Source organism: Microtus pennsylvanicus, chromosome 9 (genome assembly GCF_037038515.1).
Source record: "Microtus pennsylvanicus isolate mMicPen1 chromosome 9, mMicPen1.hap1, whole genome shotgun sequence".
NCBI classification, from domain to species: Eukaryota; Metazoa; Chordata; class Mammalia; order Rodentia; family Cricetidae; genus Microtus; species Microtus pennsylvanicus.
In genome coordinates this window covers 86,737,481-86,764,549 of record NC_134587.1, presented here as the reverse complement: position 1 = coordinate 86,764,549, position 27,069 = coordinate 86,737,481, and the positions used below count along the sequence as shown (strand labels likewise).

The 27,069-nt window shown below is 43.7% G+C and overlaps 1 protein-coding gene across 2 annotated transcripts in view; it reads left to right on the top strand.

Annotated features, from left to right (window-relative positions):
• Positions 1-27,069, top strand: part of Wwc2 (WW and C2 domain containing 2) — a 167,364-nt gene that overhangs the window by 74,497 nt on the left and 65,798 nt on the right. Inside the window, exons 3-4 of one of the 2 annotated variants that reach the window (XM_075986755.1) lie at positions 17,944-18,147; positions 19,210-19,286. In XM_075986755.1, the coding sequence (XP_075842870.1) occupies positions 17,944-18,147; positions 19,210-19,286 (281 nt within the window). The remainder of the gene's footprint in view (positions 1-17,943; positions 18,148-19,209; positions 19,287-27,069) is intronic. The other variant, XM_075986756.1, reaches the window with a different exon arrangement.

Here is a 27,069-nt window from a genome sequence, read left to right as displayed (position 1 = left end):
TTGGTGACTCCCCTCCTATCTACCCTCCTCCCTCCACTCCTCCTCTGTTCAGAAAGGGGCAGACCTCCCATGGGAGTCAACAAAGCATAGCACAAATTGAGGGAGAGCCAAGTTCCTCCCTCTGTATCAAGGCTGGGCAAGGTAATCCAGCATGGAACAGGTTCCCAAAAACCAGTTAAGCACAGGACAGGACTGATCTCACTGGTAGGAGCCTTACAAACAGACAAGCTACATAGCTGTCACACACTTGCAGAGTCTAGAGGGATGGCTCAGCCATCAAAGGCTAGGCTCACAACCAAAAATTCTTTTTTTGTTTTATTTTTATGACTAGTATTCAACTTGAGTGCCCACTTAAGTACTTGGGGCATATTTAAAGGAACTATTCTTCTGGGGACAGAGGATGAGGATATCTGGACTGTCTGTGGGGCAGGCAGTGAGTTTATAATCTAGTCTAGGTCAAGGGGGCTGTGGTCTTCAGCCACTGGGTGCCTCTCCCTGTGATTCTACTCTTCCTGATTGGAGTTCTGTATTCTTGCCCCAGAAAGAGTAGAGCGAAGTCCGGGCTGGTGTGGCCTGGTGGCTGGGAAGGGGTGGACATAGTCAGTGGCTCTGGAAGTCAGCAGAGCTGGTGGTGGCCGTGTAGTCGTGACTCCCAGAGAACACGGCCTGCGTGTTCCCTTCTTCCACTGTTCCCATCATGTCACAGAGTCCCCTCTTGCTGATGTCATCTGAGACACCACAAGATGGTGGCAGCTAGGCACCACTGTAATCTTGACTTCTTTGATTTGTCACCATGGGTCGTTCCTTTTTCCTGACTCCTGGGTTGCGTGGGGTCTTTCCCCTACAGGTCCTTTTCCGATACTGACCACACTCTTCCAGACTTGGTCTGTTCGGATGCCTCTGCTCTCAAGAGGCTTCCTGCTGCCCTCTCCACTGTTCTCTTCCCGCGGATTAGGTGCCGTAGTCCATGCTTTTCTCTAATACTTGGAATGTGGGAAATGTAAAAGCGCTGTCATCTTGCACTTGCGTCTGTTTGCACTTCTTGATTCCTCACCAGCTCACGAGACTCTTGGAGGCGGTGACCGCATCGTGTGTGTTTATCCGTGGGCTCCTGATGGTGAACTCCCAAGGGGAGCTGTGCTGTGGGACTCGCAGAGGAAAAGCCGTGGGTTTCAGTGCATTTCAAGCATATGTTATACTTCAAAAAGCAACATTCTGAATATATAAAACCTTAACTATCAGAACATGAATTTTTAAGCCCGCCACTTTGCTTTATTTATTTAATTTACTTATTTATTAAGTGTGCCATGTGCCCTAGGGGACTGATGCATTCACTGTGCCCTGAAGGACCTGAGTTAGCAACAAGTAGTCCCCCCCCCCCCCCAGCTGCCTGCTAACTCATTAATCTTTGAGACATTCCTGCAAAGTAGTTTATCAGGAGCAAATGGTATTATCTCTTCTCAGCAGCTGCTGCACACAGATGCTGTGTCTTGACGTTGTATAGTTTCAGCATTATTTCCTCTTTATTGAGATTAAAAAAATGCAACAACGACTGTTTGGTTGCTCGTTAGAATTGCAGCAAAACACTCTGAAACAGCAGCACTGAAGGATTTGACCTTGACAGTGAGCATAGCCTCAGGCCATGTTTCCTGTTTGCCTGCTACCTTCTCGGTGTCTGTGCACAGGGCCCCAAGACAGGGCAGCTGGTTTGTGCCTGCCTAGAAGATACTATTACTAAACCAGTAGGAGTCACTCTCAAAAGATTTATTGTGTGTATATGTGTGAGCCTGCAGGAGTCTGCATGCAGCATGAGCGTGCAGGAGCCAGGGGAGTCAAGAAGAGGACATGGGATCCCCTGGAACTGGGTTGCAGGAGGTTTGAGCTGTGTTGTGTGGGTGATGGGACCATCGTGGGTCCTCTGCATGCACAGAGTTAGCACTACTCCCTGGGCCGGCTCCTTCTCAGCCACGGGACAGCAGCCTTTTGAAAGCTCAACCCTGCCGTGATTTTTCCTTTAGTGATGGGAATGTTGACACAGAACTGCACAGACACCGCACAGTTTCTCAATGAACTTTGGCCAGCATGTAGCCCTTACTCCTTTATAGCTTTTCCCTCATCAAAACACAGACTATTTCTGTTGTCAGCCCTTCCTCGCCATTGCTGTGTTGTTCAGATTTCAATCTTCATAGCTTAAATTTGCCTTTTGTAGAACTCACTGTAAAAGGTTTAGGAGGAGAGCTTTTTCTTTTTCTTTATTTCTTTATCCATTCATTCATTATTGTATGCAATGGGACCAGATCTTATTACAGTGGTTGTGAGCCACCATGTGGTTGCTGGGAATTGAACTCAGGACTGAAAAGTCTCTGTGCCCCAGTAAGCTTCTCCGCCAATAAAATAATCCAAATCAGACCAAATCAAACAAAATTAGGAAAAGCTCAGGTTTAGTAGATACCATGTTCCCTGATGGCTTTCCAACCCACCCCCAAAAAATGAGGAGATAGGAAAGGAAGACCGAAAAGCCACATGTTTGTTTTCTGGGGGGCAGTTTAAATACCCTGTGGGAGTGGTCTTGAGCATTCTGGGGAGGGGTCATCATTTGGCATGCTTTCTCAGAGGGTAGTCTGGATTGAGGCAACACCAGAGGAGGGGGATTGGGATGGAACCTCCATCCGAATATCCCAGAGTCTTTGTATTTATGGATGCAAGGGCCGAATGATGCTGCCACCCAAACAGGAACCTCTGACTGAACAGTTAGCCCTCTTAAGCGCTGAGCCATCTCTCCAACCCACCTTTTTTTTTTTTTTTTTTTAGAAAAAAAGGAAAAGAAAGATAGTGTCTCACTATGTAGCCCTGGCTGTCCTGAAACTTGCTATGCAGATCAGGCTGGCCTCACACTCACAGAGCTCCTCCTTCCTCTGTCTCCTCGTGCCTGACTAGAAGTAGATTCTTTTATTTGGCATGTTTTTAAAAACAAACACAAAACCTTGTACTCTAGGGCTGAAGCGATGGTGCAACAGGTTAGATAGAGTACTTGCTGCTCTTTTAGAGGACCAGGCTCGGTGCTGAGCAGCCACAAGGGAGGCTCACAACCTTGCAACTCCAGTTTCAGAAGACCCAGCACCCTCTTCTGGCCTCCCATGACACATGTATGATGTACAAACATGCACACAGGCACGTATACATCAAGTCAGATAAAATAAACTGTCCTATTAAATCGAACAATGGCATAATAGAGCATGCTTTAGAAGTATATTTGACAAGGAACTGGTATTCAAAACATGCGAACAGTTTGCCAATAGTGAATGTTAATGAGAAAAACTAATTTCAAAATAGACACTTCAAACAAACCTAGACACTTCATGGACATACCAGTGGACTCCTTCATTTCTTTTATGATGTCATTTGTATTATATTATATTTCTTTTTATTGCTTATTAGTATTCCATTTAAGAATCTGTTTTGAAATTGAAATTGTTCCTGGTGGGGCTATCATGAAAAAGACTGTTGTGAGCATTGTTATAGAAAGCTTTTTTTAAAAGACTGTAACAAAAAAATGTAAAATTTTTATATTACGTAGTAATACGAGCGGCGGAGCTGCGTCCCCAGCACCCTGGCCGCCTGGCTAGCTTATACCCCGTAATAATTACACGGACACTGTATTCTTTTAAACACTGCTTGGCCCATTTCTATCTAGCCTCTTCTAGGCTAACTCTCGCACCTAGACTAGCCCATTTCTAATCATCTGTGTTGCACCCCAAGGTGCGCTTACCGGGAGATTCTAGCCTACGTCCATCCTGGGTCGGAGCTTCATCGCGTGTGTCTGCCTGGGAGCGGGGAGCATGCCGTCTCCCTCTGAGGTGTCTTACCTCACTTCCTCTTCCTCCCAGCATTCTGTTCTGTTTACTCCACCCACCTATGTTCTAAGCTATGAGCCCAAGCAGTTTGTTTATTACTTAACCAAGGAAATCAATAGTTTGATATATGACACTCCCACATCAATCTTAAGCTGTATGATCGAGTGCAAGGGCTTGTCAGGATGTCTAACTGAATGCCATGCCCCGGCAGCCAGGAGAAGTGGACAGTATGCTAGTGTTAACTCTGCACACTGCTGTGAGGGCAGCAGATCTCTACAAGACTCCTGGGGACCAATAGGATGGCGTCTCCTCCCCCATTAGTTGCCCATGGCAGCCATCATTCTCAATGGTGTAAGCGGCTCAGAGCCCTCATCTATTTGTCGAAGTAAGAATGTGTGGTGAAATTTCCTCCGTGTCACCTGTAGCACAGGGCAGGATGCCCTGATTTTGTAAGCTTGGTCATAGTCGAGGGTGGGTTTACATTGCATCTGTATTGCTCTTGCGTCAGGGAATGGGCATTTAGGTTGCTTCCAGCTTTGAGTTACTGTGAATTGTGTTGCAGGCAACATGGGTGTGAAAAAAATCTTTTGAGATCCTATTTTGGATAAATACCCAGAAGTAGGATGGCTGGGTCACAGCTCTGGCTTTAACTGGGGAATTTGACCTGCTTTTCCATCTGGCTCCCAGCCGTGCACAAGGAGTCTTGTTCTCAGCCTTCTTTTGCGCATCCTGTCTTCTGTGATGAGCCTCACTGCTGTTCTGGTCTGGTCACCCAGAAGTGACCAGAGCTGGTGGCTCCCCACTCTGCCAGTTCTCATGTTCCTCGCACTGTTTATTCAGTGGGTTTTGCGTTGAGCTCATCCACAGCTCTCAAATACCCCTTCCTGAGGTCCGTCCCCTCGTCCTCGGATCTCTGCTCTGGGAGCTGAAGCTTCAACCTTGCTACGTTATTTGGCACTTCCCACGAGTGGGTGTATGTCAGGGCAAAGTGGGAAAACATGAACCAGAGGTGGCCTCGTGCTTAGCTTTAGTATCAGCTTGGCACTCCCGGGAAGAGGGAACTGCCTCCATCGGACTGGCCTGGGGCATGTCTGTGCGGGGAGATTCTTTATTGCTCACAGACGGTAGGGCCAGCCAACTGTGACCAATTCTATCCTTGGAAAGGTGGCCTGGACTGCAGGGGAAAGGTTTCCGATGGGAGATCAGGAGCCAGCCAGGAAGCAGGCTTCCTCCATGGTCTCTGCTTCTGTTCTTGTCTCTGCATACCTGTCTGGGCTTCTCTCCATGACGGAGTGTGTGTGACCTCAAGTCAAATAAATCCCTTCCTTCCCCAGGTTGCTTTAGTCCCTGTTTGCCATAGCAAGAGGAACCAGGCTAGAAAAGGTGGGTTTCTATTGCCTGAGGCTTTTCACTGTGTATCTAGGATGCCTTCCTCTCCCCAAAACTCAAGAGCTTTGTCTGGCAACAGCCCCCTCCTCACACTCCTGACCAGAAGTGGGCTTCTGTTTTGGAGTTTTCTTCTCTCCAGTCTATTTATAATCTTGTGAGATCTAGGAAATAGCAAGAACTATTAGAGGCATAAAACAACAAACAACAAAGCCAGAAGCTCTGGTTGGTGCAAACACAGCCCTTTATTTGCTTGAAGGTGCCATGCCTGATCTAAACATTCTTGTCCCACCCTACTGTGGCCATAGGAGGCTGTTGAGCTCCCTTTTCTAGCCTGCCTGGATACATGGCCTGCTTGGTCTTTTGTCAGCTTGACACAAGCTAACTGGGAAGTGGAGCCTCAATTAAGAAAATGTCTCTTTCAGTTTACATGTAGAAAAGTCGGTGGGGCGTTTTCTTTATTAATGATTGGTGTGGGAGGGCCTAGCTTCCTGTGTTGGTGCCACTTCTTTGGTCAGCACAAATGGTGCACTTTTTTTTTAACAACATTCTGGCCAGAACTCCAAATAGGAACTTCAGAAAAACCTTACCAAATACTCAGGGAGTATTTGCAATTATATCAGACAGTAATCTTGAAACTTAACCATCATTTTACTTTCACAGGATCCCATAGAAAGAACATCGCCCCCATGACAGCTGGAAGTAATTCTAGAAGACAACGTCCTCTGGGTTAGGGACATCATTTAGTGGTTTATTATAACTGCTATAGGGTTGGGGGCTGGGAGGAAATTATGTAAGGTCAGGGATCTCTTTGGGAGAAAAAGGGGAAATTGGATGGGATAATAGATTAGTGTGTGCTTTTCTGTGTGTTCTAATTTTCTGTAAACCTATTTTATAACCTAGGTAATTGACAGAATCTCCTCTCTGTGTTTTTTCAGGAGCAATTTATAACCCCCATTTTGGCAAAAATTTTATTTCTTCAAACATTCTTTCTAAAGTATCTATGTTTGAATCAGATAGCAAAATGTTTGATGTAATGGTAAATTATAGATTTAGGAAATTTTTTACGTAGTATTTCCAATAGCTGACTTAGATAGTATTGGCACAGGGTGGAGCTATTGAGCATTCCCTGTGGAAGGACGATCCACTAGCGTCTCCTAGTAGACTGAGAATTATTATAAGTAGGCACTTTGAAGGCAAATATTTCTCTATCCTTTTCTTGTAAAGGTATAGTGAAGAAACAATCTATTAAATCTTTTAAATTAAATAAGAGGTCATCCTTTTGGTAATAAAGAAGACAGAGGAATTCCAGTTTGTAGAGGGCCCATAGGTTGAATTACCGTGTTGACAGCTCTTAGATCTGTCACCATTCCCCATCTACCAGATTTATTTTTAACAATAAATACAGGAGAATTCCAAGGGCTGGTTGATTCTTCAATATAGTGAGCATCTACTTGCTCCTGTACCAGCTGTTCTAAAGCTTGCAATTTCTCTTCTGTTAAAGGCCACTGTCTAACTTATCTTGGTTTCTCAGTTAACCATTTTAAAGGTAGGGCTATTGGTACCTCTAAAGGTTTGATAGTTGCTTTGTTTTCTTGTACAACCTGAATGTCTGGTGACCTTTGTGTATAGTACCTTATAATATCTTTCCCAGAAATATGAGTTTCTGGGACTGCAGGAATGTTAATCTGGGTATTCCGTTGCTGTAGCAGGTCATGACTCTATAAATTCACTGCAATATTAGCCATACAAGGCCTCAGCCTTCCTCACTGTCCTTCTGGCCCTATGCATTCAACCTATCTCATGCTTTGTTTCACTTGAGATAGGGTTCCAATTCCTAGGAATTGAACATCTGCCTCTTGAAGAGGCCAATTTAGATGCCAAGATTCTGGAGTAATGGCACTCACGTCTATACCCATGTCTATCAAACCTACACTTACGATGGCATTTATACATACTCTTATCTTTGGTCTTTGATCATTTGTAGAAGTCTGCCAGAATATATGTTTCCTATTGGAATTTTTGATTCATCTTCTATGTTTATCCCATCATCCTGAACAGTATGATTTTTTTTATAGAAGGCTCTGGATTTTTTAATTTTCCTGGTGAGATGTGCCCTCCACAGTGACTTGGAGTGACTGGACCACTTTTGACTTGGGGAACTATGAGAGGCCCCCCCCCCAAGGAGTTTCCTGATGGTATCAGGTTGCCTTGTCTGTCTTTTGTTGATCTGCATTCATTGGTCCAATGTCGGCCTTTGCCACACCTACATAATCCAGAAGTTTGATACCTTTTATTTTTGCCATTCCCAGAGGAGACATTATTTCTAGGAATTCCTTGCTTACAATCCCTTCTCAGATGTCCTATTCTACCACAATTAAATCATTTGGCATTTTGATGTCTTCTCATTCCTTTGGAAATTGCTTCCCCTACCCAAGATTCAGTATTAGAATCAAATGTATCAATGTTCATTGTATGCAGGATCCATTCAGTCATTGGTGCTGATCTAAACTTTAAATCCCAAGTATCTTTTTGCATTCTAAATTGGCATTTTCAAAAGCCAGAGATTCAATAAGTACTCATCTAGCATCTGGGTCTGTTATTCCTATTTGTATATACTTAATCTTTGTAATAAGTCACTAAAGGGTTCTCTCTGGCCCTATTTAACCCAGGTATATGCTTCAATTTATTTTCTTGGTTTTTGAATTCTGTCCAAAGCATTTAAGGCTGCTTTGTGGCATGGGGACAGATTTGTTCATCTTAAAGAGCTTGAGCCTGTGGGTCAGCATAAGTGCCCTCACCAGGAATTTCAAGTCCTTTTGCTTCCCTATCATTCTAAAAATTTTGCCTCTTCTCTGAAATAGCATTTCCACATCAATTAAGGCCCATCATTCAGGACTGCTGAAACTAACTGAAGACAGTTGTGTGACTGGTTTTAATGCTAGAAGCCCATGTCTTTTCCGTCTCCCTAACAATGTGAAATGCAAGCCATAAGTTACTACTGCTTACTTAATTGATTTTAGCTCATTCATTGCTATAGGTATCCATCTACCTTCTTTAGATCCTTTTGGGCCTTTAGAACTTGATGCTTTGTCAGAATAGATTACAGGGTAGGAAGCTAAAACCCTGGGTAAGTCATCTCTGACAACTATTGGTGATGTTAAATCCTGTCCTTGTACCTTCTTTCCCTGTTCATCAGCTCCAGTAATTTCCTCAAACGTTTCAAATCTTTTTACTAATGTCTTTTGTAAAGCCTGAATCTCCTGTCCTGTATATATTTCTAGTGATTTCATTGAGGCATCTAGTCTGTGGTCTCATTCTGCACATGTGATTCCAAGGTCTGAAGTTTTTTGTTTAAAGATAACATCTCATCCTTGAGCATTATTTGGATAGCGTGCAGATTGCCTTCCTGAAGAGATACTCTATCTGCTTATCTATCATAACTTTGTAACAAATTTTGATTGTCAAATTCAATAGTATGAATTCTTTCAGACAATTTCTCAGTACCCTTTGACATGGATTCAATTTTGTCTGTCAAAGTAATGTTACCCTTTTCAATAGTATCAATTTTTTCAGGTAACTTTTGATTTTCAATGGTATTAATCCTGTCAGCTAGCTGTTCATTATTAGTCTGTAAAGACTGTATTATTTCTAAAAATGCCTCATTCTTGTCTCTGTTATCAAGCCATTTTCTTAAGGATATAATATGAAGAAAACTGAGTCCCATATCCAATTAATGGATGTATCACAATAACCAAATAAACCTTGCAGAATACAATCCATAGTATTAGCAAAATAGTTAATAAAATTCTCAATGGTAATGTCTGCCATTATATAACTTTCAAGTTATTGATTTATTCATTAATAAAATATTTACCTGTTACAAGGTTTGGTAAATTGTTTTAGGTGTAATGATCTTTATTGTCCAGTAGGTGTCGTGGTTGCAGACTCGTCGCTAGTGCTGGCACAGCCGGTGGCGCCAGGCACAGTCCAGCACCACTTTGGTTTCCTGCCTTGGTGCTGGTTAAATACTGAGAAATATGCTTTGCTTGACAAATTAAAAGCAATTAAATCAAGTCTGTAAGCGGAGCAAGAAGCCCAGAACTCACGGGCAGAAGGTACAAACTGAAAGCTGTGCAAGTCGCCTTGCAACAGGGAACACAGCAGTGAGGGAAGGGGTTATATGCGCTAGCTTGGGAAATTTCCAAATTGCTGCAAGCACTTAGCTCCGATGTGGCAGGAGTTTTAAAAAAAACTGCTTTTCGTAGGTAAAAGCAAGCCAAGAGGGTGGCGGTGTGAGACTTTCTGGGCTGTGGACTGGTTAGGCCTTTAAGCCGGTCCACCTGGTAGGTGTGGGGTTGGATCCACGTGGGCGCCAGATGAAGATGGACACTAAAAAGAAATCCCACACTAGCTCAGAATTGAGTATAATAAAGGGTTGTTTACTTAGGGGTAGACTCGCAGATCACAGTCCTCTGCTCAAATGGGGAACAGCAACTGAATCCTGCAGCCTGAAGAGAGGCTGGAGGTGCTTTACATGGTTGTTTATAGTGTAAGAGGCCACGCCCAAATGGGTGGGTAACTTAAAGGCTACTGGCAGTAGGACTTCCTGCAGCACTATGGTTCCTGGACCTCACGGAGGGGAGTGATATAGATGTCCCACTGATGGTTGAGCTCTTTGCAGACTGGTATTCTCTGCACTTTGATCTTCGTGAGTTCTGCATTAACTGCTATGCACTGTAGAAAATATGGAGATAAAGATCGGGATAGAAATCAGATCGATACTGTGTGCATTCAGCAGAGTGATGGTCGTAGTAGGTTTAGGCCCCTGAGCTCCCAGTCTTGGGTTCTTGGCCAGATCTGCAACAGTACCAGGCACGGTCCCTGTAGTGGAGGCCTTAAATCCTACCAGAGAGTGTTTGGTTACTCCCATAACCCGAGTGGTCATTTTGATTGCTTTTGCTCACTAGTAAAGTGACTGAACTGGCAGTGTGAAGGCAGGAAAGTGGAAGCTACAAGAGTGCCAAGAGGGCAGCCAGCTTAGGAAGCAAACATGGGAGAAATGACAAAAGCTGACACTGAAGACAGAAAACCGTATGTAGGCTCTGGTCAGTGGGAAAGCTCCAGGAATTGTAAAGACTGAAGGATCAAGGGCCTTCATAGCATAGCACCCAAAGATGTAATTGCTAGCCTTTGTGAGCTGAAGGTCCTAATACCCAAGACCCATTCAGCAAATGGACCTGCTGCTGGGCACCGAGATAGTTTCTAAGTGCAGGGATATTAGTGGTTTAAACCTAGAGCACTGAGTCTCTGCTTCTGAAGCCTGGAATACTTGGCCCCCAGCTTTCTGGGCATGGAAGCTGTCAGCTTCTGGTTCTGCCGGTACACCCTTGTATTAGTTACTTTTCTACTGCTGTGATAAAACACCACAGCAAAATCACCTTATAGAAGAGTTTATTTAGGCTTACAGTTGTAGGGGGTTGAGAGTCCATGAGGGTAGAGCAGAGGCAGCAGGTACAGACACGTGACCAGACGGAAGCTGAGTGCTGAGGTGTCACATCTCAAGCTGCAAACAGAAAGAGAGCTACCTGGGAGTGTTGTGGCTTTGAAACCTCAGAGCCTGCCCTTAGTGACACACTTTCTCCTGCAAGGCCATACTTCCTAAACCTCTCCAGCAGCAGCAGCAGCGGGGGCCAAGTATTTAAATACTAGAAACTATGGGGAACATATCATTCCACAAGCCCCCAGGTCCTGACTGCTCTGGGGTCCAGCAGTTGAAAATGCCTCTCACTCGTGGCTCAGGTTCAGGTATAGCAGGTATGGTTGACTGGGAGCATGGGAGGAGATGCTAAATTGAAAATATGATAATTTATATATTCCACAGTTTTCTCCCACCTAGATGTAGATTTGACATAGATTCTTCCACCTTCTGAACTTTCAGATTTTTGTCCAACTTGTATCCTTTCTCTCACTTGTTTGACGTATATATTATTTGAAGATGCGTAAACTGTCCTTCCCAAAGTTGTGACCTCCTTCCCTTTTCCCTTATTGTGTTCCTTTTTACCTGTCATAATGTTTTCCTTTGCAATTACTGTCAAACGTCCCTCTTGTCTGTTTCCTCCTGATTGTCTTCATTGGTTACACTTTACCTGTGAAAAACTTGTAACCAGTGTTGTCTTCAAGGTCTTTTAAAAATATTTTTTTACCCTCTTGTATTATTACACACATTTGGGCCCTTATGAAAACTAAATGGAAAATAATCCAGAATCCTCTCATCTGTCCTCACGATGCTTTTTCTCACTCGTGCCTTTGCTTTCTTTCCTTCTCTGTTTTCCCAGCTCAGCCATGGCAGCGTTATTATAGATTTGCAAAAGTAGTTTGCAGAAAAACAGATATGGGGATAAGGGAAAGCCCGTGTTCAGAAGGCCTAGGCTAACCCATTTCCTGATTCTCAGATGTGCATCTCCTCAGTCCTTTTCCTATAACAAAACATGTTCATACTTGGGGTTTTAAAATAATTATGTTATTAATTATGTTATGCTTTGCTTTTAAGTACAATTATAGTGTTTCCTAAATTTCTTTTTTCTTTTTTTTTTTTCTTTTGGTTTTTCTAGACCAGGTTTCTCTGCAACGGTCTTAGCTGCCCTGGCACTAACTCTTGTAGATCAGGCTGGGCTTGAACTCATAGAGATCCGCTTGCCTCTGCCTCACGAATACTGGGATTAAAGGCATGAACCATCACTACCCGGCACATTTTCTACATTTCTTTCTTTCATGTAGTATGAAAGTTTCACTACAAAAGGTTTCGATGCTGTCATATCTAAGGGGTTGCCCTTTGGCAGGAGAACCTCACATCTCTGTCAAGTGGTCTAAAATGTAGTGAAGATCCTTGCACGAGTTTGCATAGATTCTTTTGTGGCTCACTGTGGCTTAGGAGGTGTGAGGAGAAGGAAGGGTGGAGGTCGCCTTGAGAGCAGGGGTCAGGTGGGAGTCCCTCTCTGCTGAAGTGTCCCTGTGCCACCTGCAGAAAGCGCCGGCTCATCCTCTAGGGTTGGTCGCGTCAACTGGAAAGAGATAGCCTGTGGTGGAGTTTAGGTAGGGGATGGAAGGGGAAGAAGAAGCTAGAGCCAAAGTCTTCAGCAGGCTTGGTGAGATAATGAAGGAACTGTCTGCGCCATTGTCATTACTGGAGAAGAGCTCCGGGGCTAGGTAGATGGCTGGAATTTCTTGGTCTCTTATTTAATTATAGCTGGATTCCCTGGCATCAGACTTTCAATCAGAAGAAGCCTGAATGCTCTAAATTGTTATATTCTCAACCATCCTTCTTTAAAGACAGTTATTCTAGTCTAAATTTGTGGGGTTTTGTTTACTTTGTGCACTATGATTTCCTCCAACATCTTATTCTATCTAATGAATCCAGTAAGTGCTTAATAATTGTACGTGGAAGAAATGGGCAACAAGAAAACTGTGCAGATACTGTCTAAAAAGGCCGACGAGAAAAGTTGTTCATATTTATTTCATTCATTCCTCTGAGCACAGCAGGAAGAATGGAAATCTGCATTATAGGCAGAATCGCGATTCTCTGAAGTGCGATGTCGTCTTCCATGATAAGCTTCTGTGTTCCCTGTCTGTAGAGTCCCACGTCGATGAAACTGATGGGATGTGAATTCTCTTGAGATATGTAATGTTTAAAGTGTGTAATAGATTACTTCTTTAATATAGCAGACAGCATGCAAATTACATTGCGTTATGATATAGTGGTCTCCCAAGGCCAGAAGGTCTTAATAAAAAAGAAAAATACCACATTTGTAAAACACTCTTCTTGTGTGTTTACATTTAATAAATATTCTTTTCAAATCTACTCAGCAAATATAACAGATGGAGATGAGCCTAGCCCTGCTTTATGAAACCTTCAAAGATGCCTTTGGGAGTTCTCTTTGTGGTTCATGTTTGAATTGTGCAATATTTCGGAAATATAAATGTTTCCTGCTTCTGTTGTAACAAATCCCAGTCAGTCTTCTCGAGTGTTTCTCAGCCTCATCCAAAACACGGTTATTATCTTCATCTTTAGTGTTGTTTTAATTCATTAATTTGAGTGTTAATGCTGTAGCAGATTCTGCCCCTTAGCTATTGACAAATATGTATTTAAGTGTGCCTGTTCCCAAACATGAGGGCGCATATGACTGGCTGGACCTGAGGGCTGCCTGCTTACGTTTCTAACTAAAAAATCCAAGTCTTTGCACCTCTTCACTTCATTGGTTTAATGGTTACTTAGCTCATCATGACAAATTACTAATATTCGTTATCGTACAGTTTCTTTGGATCTTGAAGCAGGTAAGGCTTAGCTGTCCTGGCTACTGCTTTTATTAACTCGTAGCCAGGGTCAGGCTGCACTTATCCCGGGCTCTGCTGGAGAAGACTGCTCGAAATTCAGGCTGTGGGTCTTGGCAGTATTCCTTTCTGCTGCTGGCCACAGGCCTTCTCACCCTTTCAGACTGAGCTTCTCACTGGGCACCCACGCCATGGCAGCTGGCTCCCTTGTGGTGGAAGGGGTGGGGTGGGGAAAGAAAGGGAGCCCAGTGCTGTCCCCTCTCCAGCCTGATGAAACATTAGGACCATAAATTCCTATTTGTCACGTGATGCTTTCTGTACTCTGAGGCAGAGTACAACCCTATGTGTGCGAATACTGAAAATTAATAACACCATTAGGATATTAGAGGCCGTGTTACAGCCAGTGTATAAATGTCCAGCTGACACGTTAGGCTCTTCTCCTAACGTGTCGGTGATCTCTGTGCATCTGCCATATTCCCCAGACGGCTGCTCCACGTTGTCTTGTCCTTGAAGATTCTGACGTGGAGGGTCTGCCCGTTCAGGGCATCTGTCGAGACAGTGGCTGTAGCACGTATTTACTCCCAATAATTACATGAGATGTTCGCCATTTGTGTATTAAAATAGTCATAGTTTTGAAATGAGTATTTCAGAAATCGTGCCTTGGAGAAAGCTCGGCTTTTAGAAGCCAGTGACTATGAAGCCAGGACTGTAGGTGTGAGGCAGTGGTTACAGTGTCCTACCAAACTAGACACTTTTGTGAGTCACCCAGGGCCTCGCCTAGCCCCAAGAGGTCCCAGCCTTCCCTGCACATGTGTATATGTCTGTGTACATGAATCACGTGTGTATGTGACTGTGCACATGTACCACGTGTGTTTATGCGCACTGCACCACGTATGTATATGTCTGTGCACTGCACTACATGTGTATATGTCTGTGTACATGAATCACGTGTGTATGTGTCTGTGTACGTGCACCACCTATGTATATGTCTGTGCACTGCACCACATGTGTATATGTCTGTGTACATGAATCACGTGTGTATATGTCTGTGCATAGCACCACGTGTGTATATGTCTGTGAGTGTGTACCACGTGTGTATATGTCTGTGAGTGTGTACCACGTGTGTATATGTCTGTGAGTGTGTACCACGTGTGTATATGTCTGTGAGTGTGTACCACGTGTGTATATGTCTGTGCATTGCACCACATGTGTATATGTCTGTGAGTGTGTACCACGTGTGTATATGTCTGTGAGTGTGTACCACGTGTGTATATGTTGTGCACTGCACCACGTGTGTATATGTCTGTGAGTGTGTACCACGTGTGTATATGTCTGTGAGTGTGTACCACGTGTGTATATGTCTGTGAGTGTGTACCACGTGTGTATATGTCTGTGAGTGTGTACCACGTGTGTATATGTCTGTGCATTGCACCACATGTGTATATGTCTGTGAGTGTGTACCACGTGTGTATATGTCTGTGAGTGTGTACCACGTGTGTATATGTTGTGCACTGCACCACGTGTGTATATGTCTGTGAGTGTGTACCACGTGTGTATATGTCTGTGAGTGTGTACCACGTGTGTATATGTCTGTGAGTGTGTACCACGTGTGTATATGTTGTGCACTGCACCACGTGTGTATATGTCTGTGAGTGTGTACCACGTGTGTATATGTCTGTGAGTGTGTACCACGTGTGTATATGTCTGTGAGTGTGTACCACGTGTGTATATGTCTGTGAGTGTGTACCACGTGTGTATGTCTGTGAGTGTGTACCACGTGTGTATATGTCTGTGAGTGTGTACCACGTGTGTATGTCTGTGAGTGTGCACCACGTGTGTATATGTCTGTGAGTGTGTAGCACGTGTGTATATGTCTGTGCACTGCACCACGTGTGTATATGTTGTGCACTGCACCACGTGTGTATATGTCTGTGAGTGTGTACCACGTGTGTATATGTCTGTGAGTGTGTACCACGTGTGTATATGTCTGTGCACTGCACCACGTGTGTATATGTCTGTGCACTGCACCACGTGTGTATATGTCTGTGAGTGTGTACCACGTGTGTATATGTCTGTGCACTGCACCACGTGTGTATATGTCTGTGAGTGTGTACCACGTGTGTATATGTCTGTGCATTGCACCACGTGTGTATATGTCTGTGAGTGTGTACCACGTGTGTATATGTCTGTGAGTGTGTACCACGTGTGTATATGTCTGTGCACTGCACCACGTGTGTATATGTCTGTGAGTGTGTACCACGTGTGTATATGTCTGTGAGTGTGTACCACGTGTGTATATGTCTGTGCACTGCACCACGTGTGTATATGTCTGTGAGTGTGTACCACGTGTGTATATGTCTGTGAGTGTGTACCACGTGTGTATGTCTGTGAGTGTGTACCACGTGTGTATATGTCTGTGAGTGTGTACCACGTGTGTATATGTCTGTGAGTGTGTACCACGTGTGTATATGTCTGTGAGTGTGTACCACGTGTGTATATGTCTGTGAGTGTGTACCACGTGTGTATGTCTGTGAGTGTGCACCACGTGTGTATATGTCTGTGAGTGTGTACCACGTGTGTATGTCTGTGAGTGTGCACCACGTGTGTATATGTCTGTGAGTGTGTACCACGTGTGTATATGTCTGTGAGTGTGTACCACATGTGTATATGTCTGTGCGCGTGTACCATGTGCATTCCTGATACTCAGATCAAAAGAGGATGTCAGATCCCCAGAACTGGAGTTACAGATGGTTGTGAGCTACCGTGTGGGTGCTGGGAATTAAACCTAGGTCCTTTGCAGATGCAACACGTGTCCTAAACCACTGGGCCATTTTTCTAGCTCTGCATCTCCGTAACGTGCTAGTCATTCATCTTAGTTCTTAAAAGTATATGTAATCAACTTTAAATTTTATTTGCTTAAAGTAGCTTTTTCTTTTGCACTATTGGGGGAGGAGGGGTTGTGTGTGTGTGTTAGGCACTCTACCAGTGAGCTACATTCTAAATTCCTTAGACTGACTCTATGCAGATGTACCATACAATGAGTTGCATCCATTTTAAGTTCATGAGTTTTGACGGATATATACCACATAACCTTTGTAATAACCAAGATATGGAGTGTTTCTGTGCCCTCAGAAAGGACATTTGGCCTCCACTGTAGCAAGTACTTCTCAGGTAGTCACTGATCCCTTTTCTGTCATTGGATTTGATTTGCCTTTGGCCGGGATTTCGTATAAGTGGTTATGCAATAACTGTTGCCTGGGATTTGATACACACATACATATTGTCTGTATCTCTTTTTATTTCTGAATACTGTTTACTGTACAGATAAACCACAATTTACATACTGCAATGGGTGGCCTTTGTGTGCCGTGAATAGAGCCGCTAATGAGTGTCTGCGGGCAGGTATTCTCGAGCAAGTAAATACTGCGCTCTGGCCGAAGTATGTTGTGACTTCGCACAAGTGTCTCTTAGCCAACTACTTAGCGTCCTTGCAGAGGCACAGACCCTGCACTTTGCCTTGTAACCGCCATTTACCCCAAGTAAGACACCAGTGTGTGGCAGATGCATTGATGCATTTATTATAAAATAAAATGGTTAGGGTGAGCCATCCCAGGGCCCATATCTTTCACTGGCAGAGGTTATCATCGGTTTGGAGACTTTCACAGTCACTAAGAGACTTTCTCCTTAAAGCAAGAGCAAGGTGGCTATGGTTTTTAATTGTTTTAAACTTGCTAATTTACCACAGAGTGATTGATATTTTTTATAAAATAAATTTTATTTTATAAAAAATAGAAAAATAAAATGCCCATAAAGAAATATAAGCTCCAATATTTATAAATTCAACAGATGTATAATAACTGAATAAAATGGCTATGAATACTTCAATGTTCTCTTGATTTTCGTGGGTATGAAAATGAATTTGAGAGACAGTGATGGTCCATGGACCTGGCCAGGGGTAGCACTCATGTACTGGGTGAGAGGGCAGGAGGCCTGTGTTAAGTCAGTGCAAGTCTGGTCCTTCCAAAGTCCATTTGGCTCACAGTATCCAAGGCCTTGCATGCTGATGACAATTTAGCTCTTGTTTTCTGGGTATTGGGCACCCAGAGGATTCTCAAAAGGATGATTGATGGGTGCCATCTGTATGAGGGGCGTATAGTTAGGATGCATTTCTGTCGAGGACTGCAGTTGGAGGACCAAGGGTGGTTTGGGGTTAATAGAAGAAAACAACCCCATATCCAAGTTTTAGACACTTTAAAGAAGTGTCTGGTAGACACTTTAGAGGATATAGGAATTTAAACTAGCTAGTTCCTCGGTGAATAGTCTCACAAACATAATTAAATCTTAACACAGACTCCACCTACTGTCTTTTCAGAAACCACACAGATTGAAGATCCGAGAAAACAGTGGCGGGGCGAGCAGGAGAGGATGCTCAAGGACTATCTCTCTGTGGCCCAGGATGCACTCAGGACGCAGAAGGAGCTGTACCACGTTAAGGAACAGAGGCTGGCGCTGGCCCTCGACGAGTACGTCCGCTTAAATGACGCCTACAAGGAAAAATCAAGTTCTCGCACAAGCCGTGAGTACTGGGTGGCCGGTCACACTCCAGAACTGAAGATGAGAACTGGAGATAAATCCTGAGCCCCTTTCCCTCCTCAGCAAAAATGCTCCAGGCCATGAGAGATGAGGGTTCCCGACAGATTGCTCAGGGAAATGCCCATCCCCACTTGAGGTACAAATCTTCCTGTTTAGGCATCTGCTTCTGCTGGGTTGCCTTTTGTTTGCGTAAATTTGTCTGTCAGAACAAGGAAAGGAGGCCTGAGGCATCTGATCCCCTAGAACTGGAGTCAGAGAGTTGCAAGCTGCCCAACATGGGTGCTCGGAACTGAACTCAGGTCCTCTGCAGGAGCAGCAGGCGCTCTTTGCAGCCCAAATTTGAGTCTTGCAAAGGTCACATTTACTCCTAGAGAGAAACTGGGACTTGCAACTCAGTCCCCTCCTTCTCCTGTGTTCCCCTGTCAGTCATTTGGAGCTGGCCTGAATAAAGGAGCAGCTAGGATGGGCTCAGAACTGTTACATTGTAGCCCCCCTCCCCCCCCCAAGGATCTACACTGCAGATCTCTTGAAGGACCCAGAACAAGTTCCTTTCAGTATTTTTGTATCCCGAGGCTTTGTTTTGGTTTGTTTTTTAATATGACAAAGGCTTAAAGAGCCAGGCCTGGTGGCTCATGCCTATAATTCTTGCACTTGGAAGGCTAAGGCAGGAGAATCACTACAACTTTGAGGCTGGCCTGGGCTACATAGTTAGACCCTGTTTCAAAAAAGGAAAGGACAAGCTGTTTAACAAAAGAACACACATCTTGGCCCTGTGTGTGCCTGTGTGTTACAGGGACCAGGAAAGGCCTCACGCATCCTCGGTTTGTGCTGGACCACTCCCTGAGTGGTGTAAGCTGTCCTTGAACTTGCCCTTTGGCCCAGGAACACTTGCTTTTGCCATCTTTCTGCTACAGCCTCCTATCTAAGGGATACAGGGCTGGTTTGGAATACCAGGTCTCGTCCATACACCTTACTTTTAAAATCAGTAAATTCCAAGCTTCAATTATTGCAATTAATAAATGATATTTTTTTCCTCTCTTAAAAGTCTTCTCAGGGTCTTCATCCAGCACTAAATATGATCCTGATATTTTAAAAGCTGAGATCTCCACCACGCAACTAAGGGTAAGATTGTTCTCATTGTGGTTCTTGATTGAACAAGTGCTTAGAAGCTCAGGCCATAGAGAAATCATGAGAAATCACCTCCCATCTTTGCCTCTGAATGAAACATCTCCATTCTGCCCTGTTGGGTGATCTTTCTCCTTTGTTTGAAGGATGGCTGGGATGGCTTTTGTCTCCCATCGGGCCTGACCCTGCTTAGCTTCAGAGATCAAATGAGGTCGGTACCTTCAGGTTGTGTGGCCATAGCCTGGGGATCCTTTGTTTCCACTGCTGACTTTTTTATTAGCAGTTAGTATATGCAAGGGAAACCTGCATCCTCATAATTTACTTTTCCTCCCTGTCTTCTGAGACATTTTGCTCTTTCATTAGGTGCCCTGGCATTTAAAAGGTGTCTGCAATTTCCTCTAACTACCTTGTCAGTCTGTCATTCCTTCTCTGAAAGGATTATTTCCTGATCATTGCTCCAATTATTTTGATCAAACTGCTAAATACCGATCTTGTTTATCGTTGATTGGGGGATCACATGGGCTGTTCATGAGCAAGCCGCATCATATGTAATAACTGCATGGTCCTGCAGCAGATTATCACCGCAGCACAGACGCCTCCATCGCTCCCTCTCACATGAACTCTCAGTGCGTTCTCCGCTAGAAACGGTGCTCGCCTTGCTCGCTCTGAGTCTGATGCTTTCATTAACATTGTAAAACCGGAATGCCTCCCATGTATGTGGTTCCGTGGCATTTGTTTTTCCAGCGTTATTTCAGGACTCATCCACAGTCACTTTTAAAGCTAAACAGCTACATCTTTGACAGGCACGTTTCTCTGTTCTACCACTGGTGTGTCTGTTTACTCCAGCTCCTGGTCATTAATAACGTCTTTATGTATACATCCTACAGACTTTTGGTGCATACTTGTACACATTTTTTTGCTTGTTTGTCTTTCAAGACAGGAGTTCTCTGTGTAACAACCCTGGCTATTCTGGAACTCATTCTGTAGACCAGGCTGGCCTCAAATTCACAGAGATATGCCTGCCTCTACCTCCTGAGTGCTGAGATTAAAGGTGTGCTCCACCGTTGCCTGGCTACACTTCTTTTGATACAATAGTGGAATTGGTATGTCAAAGAATGAACACATCTTTTAGTAGGGCTAGCTTAGTTGGCCAAGTGCTTGCCTACCAAGTGGCTCAAAACAAACAAACCCACCTCCTGTTTTTTAGTGGGTTTTGCCAGAGCTTTAACCATTCTTGCTTCCAAATATTTGCATTAAGGCTCAAAGTCACTTAATACCCATGACTTTTGCTTACACCATAGGTTTGGAATTTTGAATTTTTGCTATCATGTGCTCCAAATCATTCCCTGCCTCTCTGAGAAATCACAGAGTACATTGCTTCATTTTCAAACACCTGGAGAGTTTTATCATTATCACGCATTTCAGCCAATTCTACTTCTGATTTCAATGGTTTTATTTATTTATTTGGTTTCTAGCTCCTTGCCCACATTCTGCACACTGTACGCACGCACACACACACACACACACACACACACACACACACTACCAAAATAGCCGTAGTACTTTTCATTTCCATGCCTTGATTAATCCAGGATCCGGTTCTCCTGTCTTCTGGGTCCTTGGGTCTAGTCTGCTGTTTTGTTGGGTTTTTTGTCAGTTCTTGGTCCTTACAGATGCTTACTTCTTAAGAACCATATACTACGTGTGCAGTCACAAAGATAATTTTAAGCTTTGGACGATCTTGCATTTTTCAGAGCACTCGTGTTTGCTTCTTGTGGCATTAGGGTTGGGAGCAGATGGTTTAAATCCAGAATTGGAAATGACCGAAATCCAGTCTTCAATCCCTTTCTCAGTGTGGGTCTATCTCCAGTTTATCCCATCTCTTAGGGCAAAGCTCTCAGAGCTGCTCAGGAGCTCATGGACACCGCTTTCCCCTGCCAACCCTGTCAGCTTCATTGAGACTGAACTCCCAGCCTCTCCCCTGAGCTGTGTGGGCTTGACTACCCGCCATTCTCTGTATCCAGACCCGACTGTGTATTCTTCCAGCTGCTCTGCTTATTGCACAGCCGGGTCCCCAGGAAAGAACTTCATGTGTGGGTCATTGCTGCGCTCCCGTTACCGTGGGGCCTTAAGCATAGTCCTGTGGGCTTAGTGATTCTTCAGTATCTTCAGGTGGCCAGTCTGGCTTGGTTTATTACAGTTTACTTGGTGATTCTCAGGAAAAGAGCATGAAGAATGTTCACATGTGGCTTTGCGTGTAGGCTGAGGATGTGGCTCAGCAGTAGAGCAGGGACCTTAAGTTCAGGCTCCAGGACAAAACAGACACAAAATCCCCAAAGCACAAACTCAGATTCCATCTACTGGAAGTCTGGATTCTCTTCATTTATTTTATAAAATCGTGTGTAGAAGCGATCTGTGTCATCTTGTAGTAAATAGTCTTCAGGGTGCCATGGACCCTCTAGTCTGTCAGTCTGTCTGTATTTCTCAGGACTGCTGTGCAGTAGGCTCATATGCTTTGGGCTGTGTCTCTGTGCCATGTTTGCATGTTACTGTGATTTATTTCTCGTTATTAGATAGCTTATTTTGAGGATGTGGGAATGAAGGTATTTTTGTTAAAGCTCTCTGCCCAAACTTTGCTACTACTTAGTTGTACCTTTTCAGACAGTTACTACTGTCCTTTGAAATATTAACCATTTTTCGTAACCATCTTTTGTGACACAAGTCATAGCCACAGCAGACCTCTGTGGTTTGTGCATTCAAGGACGAAAATATGGAAACTTAGAGACAGGGTTAAAAACAAAAACAATCTAAGGTTCCTCATACAAATAACCATAAAGAGGGTCCTGTCAATCAGGGATGTCAGGACACCCCCATGTGGACACATCCCCAGACCTGTTTCCTAGTGAGTCTTTGACACAGCTTATGTTGTGCCGGGATGTGTGGTCTTAATTAAGGGCATTATATATTATATACCTCTTCTATTCTTTGTGACTACAAGGAAAGCCAGAGAGAGCTGCCCACCTTGGGAGGGTGTGTCTGTGAAGAAGAGGATGTGAGACATTCTCTCTTCTTGCCCTTATCTCTGTCGTTAGATGGATGGACAGTTGAAGATGCTTTTCAGAAGCAGTTAGGCCCCTGACTCTGCTGCTGTTGTAATTTTGGAGCCTGCTTTGAGCACCGTGGCCGGGTAGCTAGCTCTTCTAATTCTGGCCAGGTAGCACTTGGGGAAGAAGCAATTGGCTGGGTAGCACTTGGGGAAGGGATGGGTATTATTATAAAGTCTCTGGGGTCACACAGTCTCCTTTCATAGGTTGTTGTCTGAAGGTGGTAGCTGATGAAGGAACTAACTGCACCACTCTGTCACCTACCTGCATTTTAAATCAAGCTGACAGTTTTTAGGTATAAACAAACAGTTTCATACTTCATTGCTTTGATGGAGCAATATTACCAAGTTACTGTGTGGCTTTTCCTGGGAAGATCTACAGGTGCCAATTCACCCCAGATAGAACATCAATTAGTCAAAGAAACTACCCTTACTTAGAGAGGGAGAGGGAAAAAAGGGAGGAGAACGGAGAAAAATATATAGCTGTTCAATGAAAGCAATTTAAAAAAGAAAAACCAAAAAAGAGAAAAAAAGAGAGACTACCCTTACTTGGTCCATCCTGGTGATCTAGGAGGGCTAGTTGGGTCACATAGTAGGAACATAGGTGAGGAGTAGCTTACCAAAGTGTGATACCTATAGATAGATGTATCACCAAAAAGCCCCACCCAGTGTGACTGAGGACTCATGACAACTGTATCTCTGGGGTCTCCTATTGAGATAATTAACACAAAATATCACACTTTAAGTGGTGTTCTAAATGATGTAATAGAAGTCCTATCAATATGCTTGCAATAAAAATATGCCATATAATATTAATCGCTACAAATGATTGACATTTCACTACACATGAAAGATCTTTGTATTTGTATGAATTCTAGCCAGCCTGCTTGGGCACCGCTGCCAGCCTGGGAAATCCTATTAGATCATCGCGTAAACACACACACACACACACTTTGTCTTCTGACTTTCAGATGTTGCTGACCTTACTTCTGAGATGTAATGACCAGTGCTAATTTGTAACCCCAGCATTTACATTAGATGTTTTATTCTTAGAATGTTTAGATCAATTTATTTATTAATAGATGATATTTGGCTAAAGAATACAGTACAACTTTCCTAGTGGTTTGAATGAAACTAAGAAAAAGAGGAGCCTGAAAGAGAAGTTGAGAAGACTGTCCAGTACAAGAGTTATCCTCATGTCCTGCTAGGACCTTCAAGGTAATTTCATAGCACATTTGTGCCCTTCTTTTCCCCTCAAAAAATCAGTGTCAGGCCTTGAAAAGAAATCATGGATTTAATGATATTTTATTTCTGTTTTTCTCTAATGATTTTGACCTCTTTGCCTAATTTTAAGAGCTCTGTACCGCAGGCTAAGTAATATGCAAATGAATTCCTTCCTCGACATTGAGTTGTTGAGCGATTTGGAGATTCTTCTTACTCATGTAAGTCACTAGCCTCTCCACTCTGACTCTCAGACACCCTCGTTCTACTGTGCTTGGAGCCTTTTACGAAATTATAAATGCAGTTCACTTCTCTAGGAAAGGACATAGTGTCTTTCTGTATTAGACATTATATAATATGTGTGTGTGTGTGTATATATATATATATATACATAATATATATATGTATATCAGACAGTATTGGCCGGGAACAAATGATCAGTTTAGATGGTTTTTTATGAAACCGGAACAAACAACCATCCAGAACAGGAAAAGAAAATTTAAAGCACACTAAAGAGAATTATCTTAGATTAAAAACAGTATTGGGATTAGAGAAGGAATATGGTTGAAATACATTGTATGTTTATTTAAATTCTCAGAGAATAAATTAAAGCACACTAAAAGCTTTCTTTCTTTCTTTCTTTCTTTCTTTCTTTCTTTCTTTCTTTCTTTCTTTCTTTCTTTCTTTCTTTCTTTTTGAAACAGAGTCTTACTCTGTAGCACTATCTGTCCTGAACCTCACTGTGTAGACTAGACTGACCTTGAGTTACTAGAGATCCACCTGCTTCTGCTCCTATCCTAGGACTAAAGGTGTACAACACCACAGTGAGATTAAAATACTTTGTACAGGAAAGATTAGCTTCCTTTTTTGGATAAGGGAGAGCAGTCTCATTATCTTTTATATTTCTGTCACATGTCCTATAACATCTTTATTCCTTTTTATTTTAAATTAAATATTATTTTTAATTAGCAAAGCATTGGGTTTTGTTATGGCACTTTGAAACATAATTTGTTTCTGTTGCCCGTCCCTGCCTCCCTATTTCCCTCCCTCCCTCCCTCCCTCCCTCCCTCCCTCCCTCCCTTTTTCCCTCCCTCCCTCATTTTCTTCTCCCTTCCCTGAACCATTTGATCCATCTGTCTGGTTTTGTATCATATATATTCTATTACCTTTTTCCTGTCATGGTTCCCTTTCTAGTTTCATGACAGATAGCCCCCCACCTATGTACACATTCAAAGCTGGTTCTATGTAGGAGAGAGAACATGCAGTGTGTGTCTTTATGAACCCCAGGAAAACAAGCCTGACCCCATTAACAGTGACTCATTCCACACACTTCCCTTCTCCAGGCACCCGAGTCCCAGACTCTAGCCACTGGTTCACCCAGCCTCCCCAGACACGTGCGTTGTGACTGTTTCACACAGATGTCACTGCGGTGGCTTAAGTAAGAACGGCCCCCATAGGCTCATATTTGAATGCTTAGTTACCAGGGAGTGGCACTGTTTGAGAAGGATTAGGTGTGGCCTTGTTGGGGTAAGTGTGTCATGGAGGTGGCCTTTGAGGTTTCAAAAGCCCATGCCAAGCCCTCCACCCCCGTGTGTGTGTCTGCTGCCTATGGATCAAAATGTAGAACTTTCAGCAAGATCCAGCACCTCGCCTTCCTTCATGCCACTGTAACCCCCGTCGTGATGATAATGGACTGAGCCTCTGAGACTGTTAGCAAGCCCCAATCTGAATGTCTTCCTCTGTAAGAGTTGCTGTGGTCATGGTGTCTTCTCAGGGCGATAGAGCACTGACTGAGATTGTCATCTGTAACATTCTCTCTGCTTTAGTTGTTGTCTTTGTTTCCGTAATGTCTCAAGTCCCTCTGGGCAGTGGCAGCATCCATCAGAACAACAGCCCTTTGAAGTGTTGGGGAGCATGCTGTGTGTGCCCTCCAGCCAGTGACTATGCATGTGTGCATGTTTGTGCAGATACATTTTCATTTCTCTGGATATTTGCTTGGAATGGAATTGTTGGGTTATCTGATAACTTGCTGGTTAATTTTACGTGTTTATATAGAAATTTTACATTATTCTCTATTATTTTTATCTTCAGACAGTATATTTCATAGATGTTAATATATTTTTTTCTCAATAAAAACTTTTATTGGAGCTTAAAAAGCATTTCATTCATTCATCCCGTTTCTTATGGCAAAAATTCATTAATTAGCCCTCACGAATGGTCCAGACAGCATCTGGGGCTCCGTTGTCCTTGTTTTTAAGTTTAGAAGTGATGACTTTGGTCTTCTGACCATCTGGAGTTGATAAGCTGGGTAATACAGTCTTGGCGCAGCCTAGGAGCAGTAGTCAAGAGAGATTTCCAGAAGGGGCGGGTTGACAGTTGCCCTTTCTTGTCTTATAGAGGAGCTCCTCGCAAGACAATGGAGAGACCGAGAAAGGGGAAGGTACTCATTAGTAAAATACCATTTTGCTCATTATAGCTTTAATGCTGCCGGGTTCACCTCGGGGGCAGCCTGGGAAACCTGCCTGTCTCCTGATCTTTCAGAGGCTTACAGGTTTCGGGTTTACCTTATTCCTGTCACCCTCTTCAGTCACCTGCTCTTGAAAGAGAGCAGTGTACTAGGACTGCACAGCGGGAAGAAGCGCTGTGATTGACCAGAGCGTCTTCCCAGTTTTCAGAAATAACTTTGAAGTCAATTAAAAAATGTCAGTGGCTTTAGCTTAGCAGTAGACAATGCAGGGAATGTGCCAAAGCCTGGGCCTCTTGCCTCTCACTGCAGACTCGGGGTTTGACTCCAAGGAAACTGGTGCATAAGATTAGATGGTCGTTCAGGCTAAGAGGAAGCCCCAACTCCGGGCATGTGGGCTGTCTATATCTTCCTTTCTGGGCCAGGGAAGATCGATGACTCTCAGGTAGGAGAAAGGGTCACAGGTGCCACTTAGGCCACTCAGCTGTAATTCTAACAGGAGCTTTAACACTTCCCCTGGGCTCCAGCCTGGTCTCTGCTAGACTGCCCACCGTTTTCTCTGCAGGTCCCATACTACTCACCCCTATGGTAAGAACGGGAACTATACCAATTATCACACATTGTTGTGAGACTTGAAGACTGGTGTGATTATCATCATGCCTGGATAATAGAACTGCCTGTTGTCACCTCTGTGGAGAGTGGGCTAGGTGTGCAGGTCCCTGCCGGCGTAGCCCTCCAGCTGGGCTAGGTGTGCAGGTCCCTGCCGGCGTAGACCTCCAGTGGGGCTCCAAGCTCTCATTTTTACATTTGGGACCCTGCATCTGAGGGTGGCTTGGAATGGAGCACAGAAGCAAACACGTGACCTTCCCATAGCTAGTGAAGAAATGTGGGTGAATTCTTACTTAACTCCATATTCACAAAACCAAAGAACAATAAGAAAGAATGGCTGGCTGGAAATCAGATCTCTTCTCGTTTGTCAATACAATGGGAGT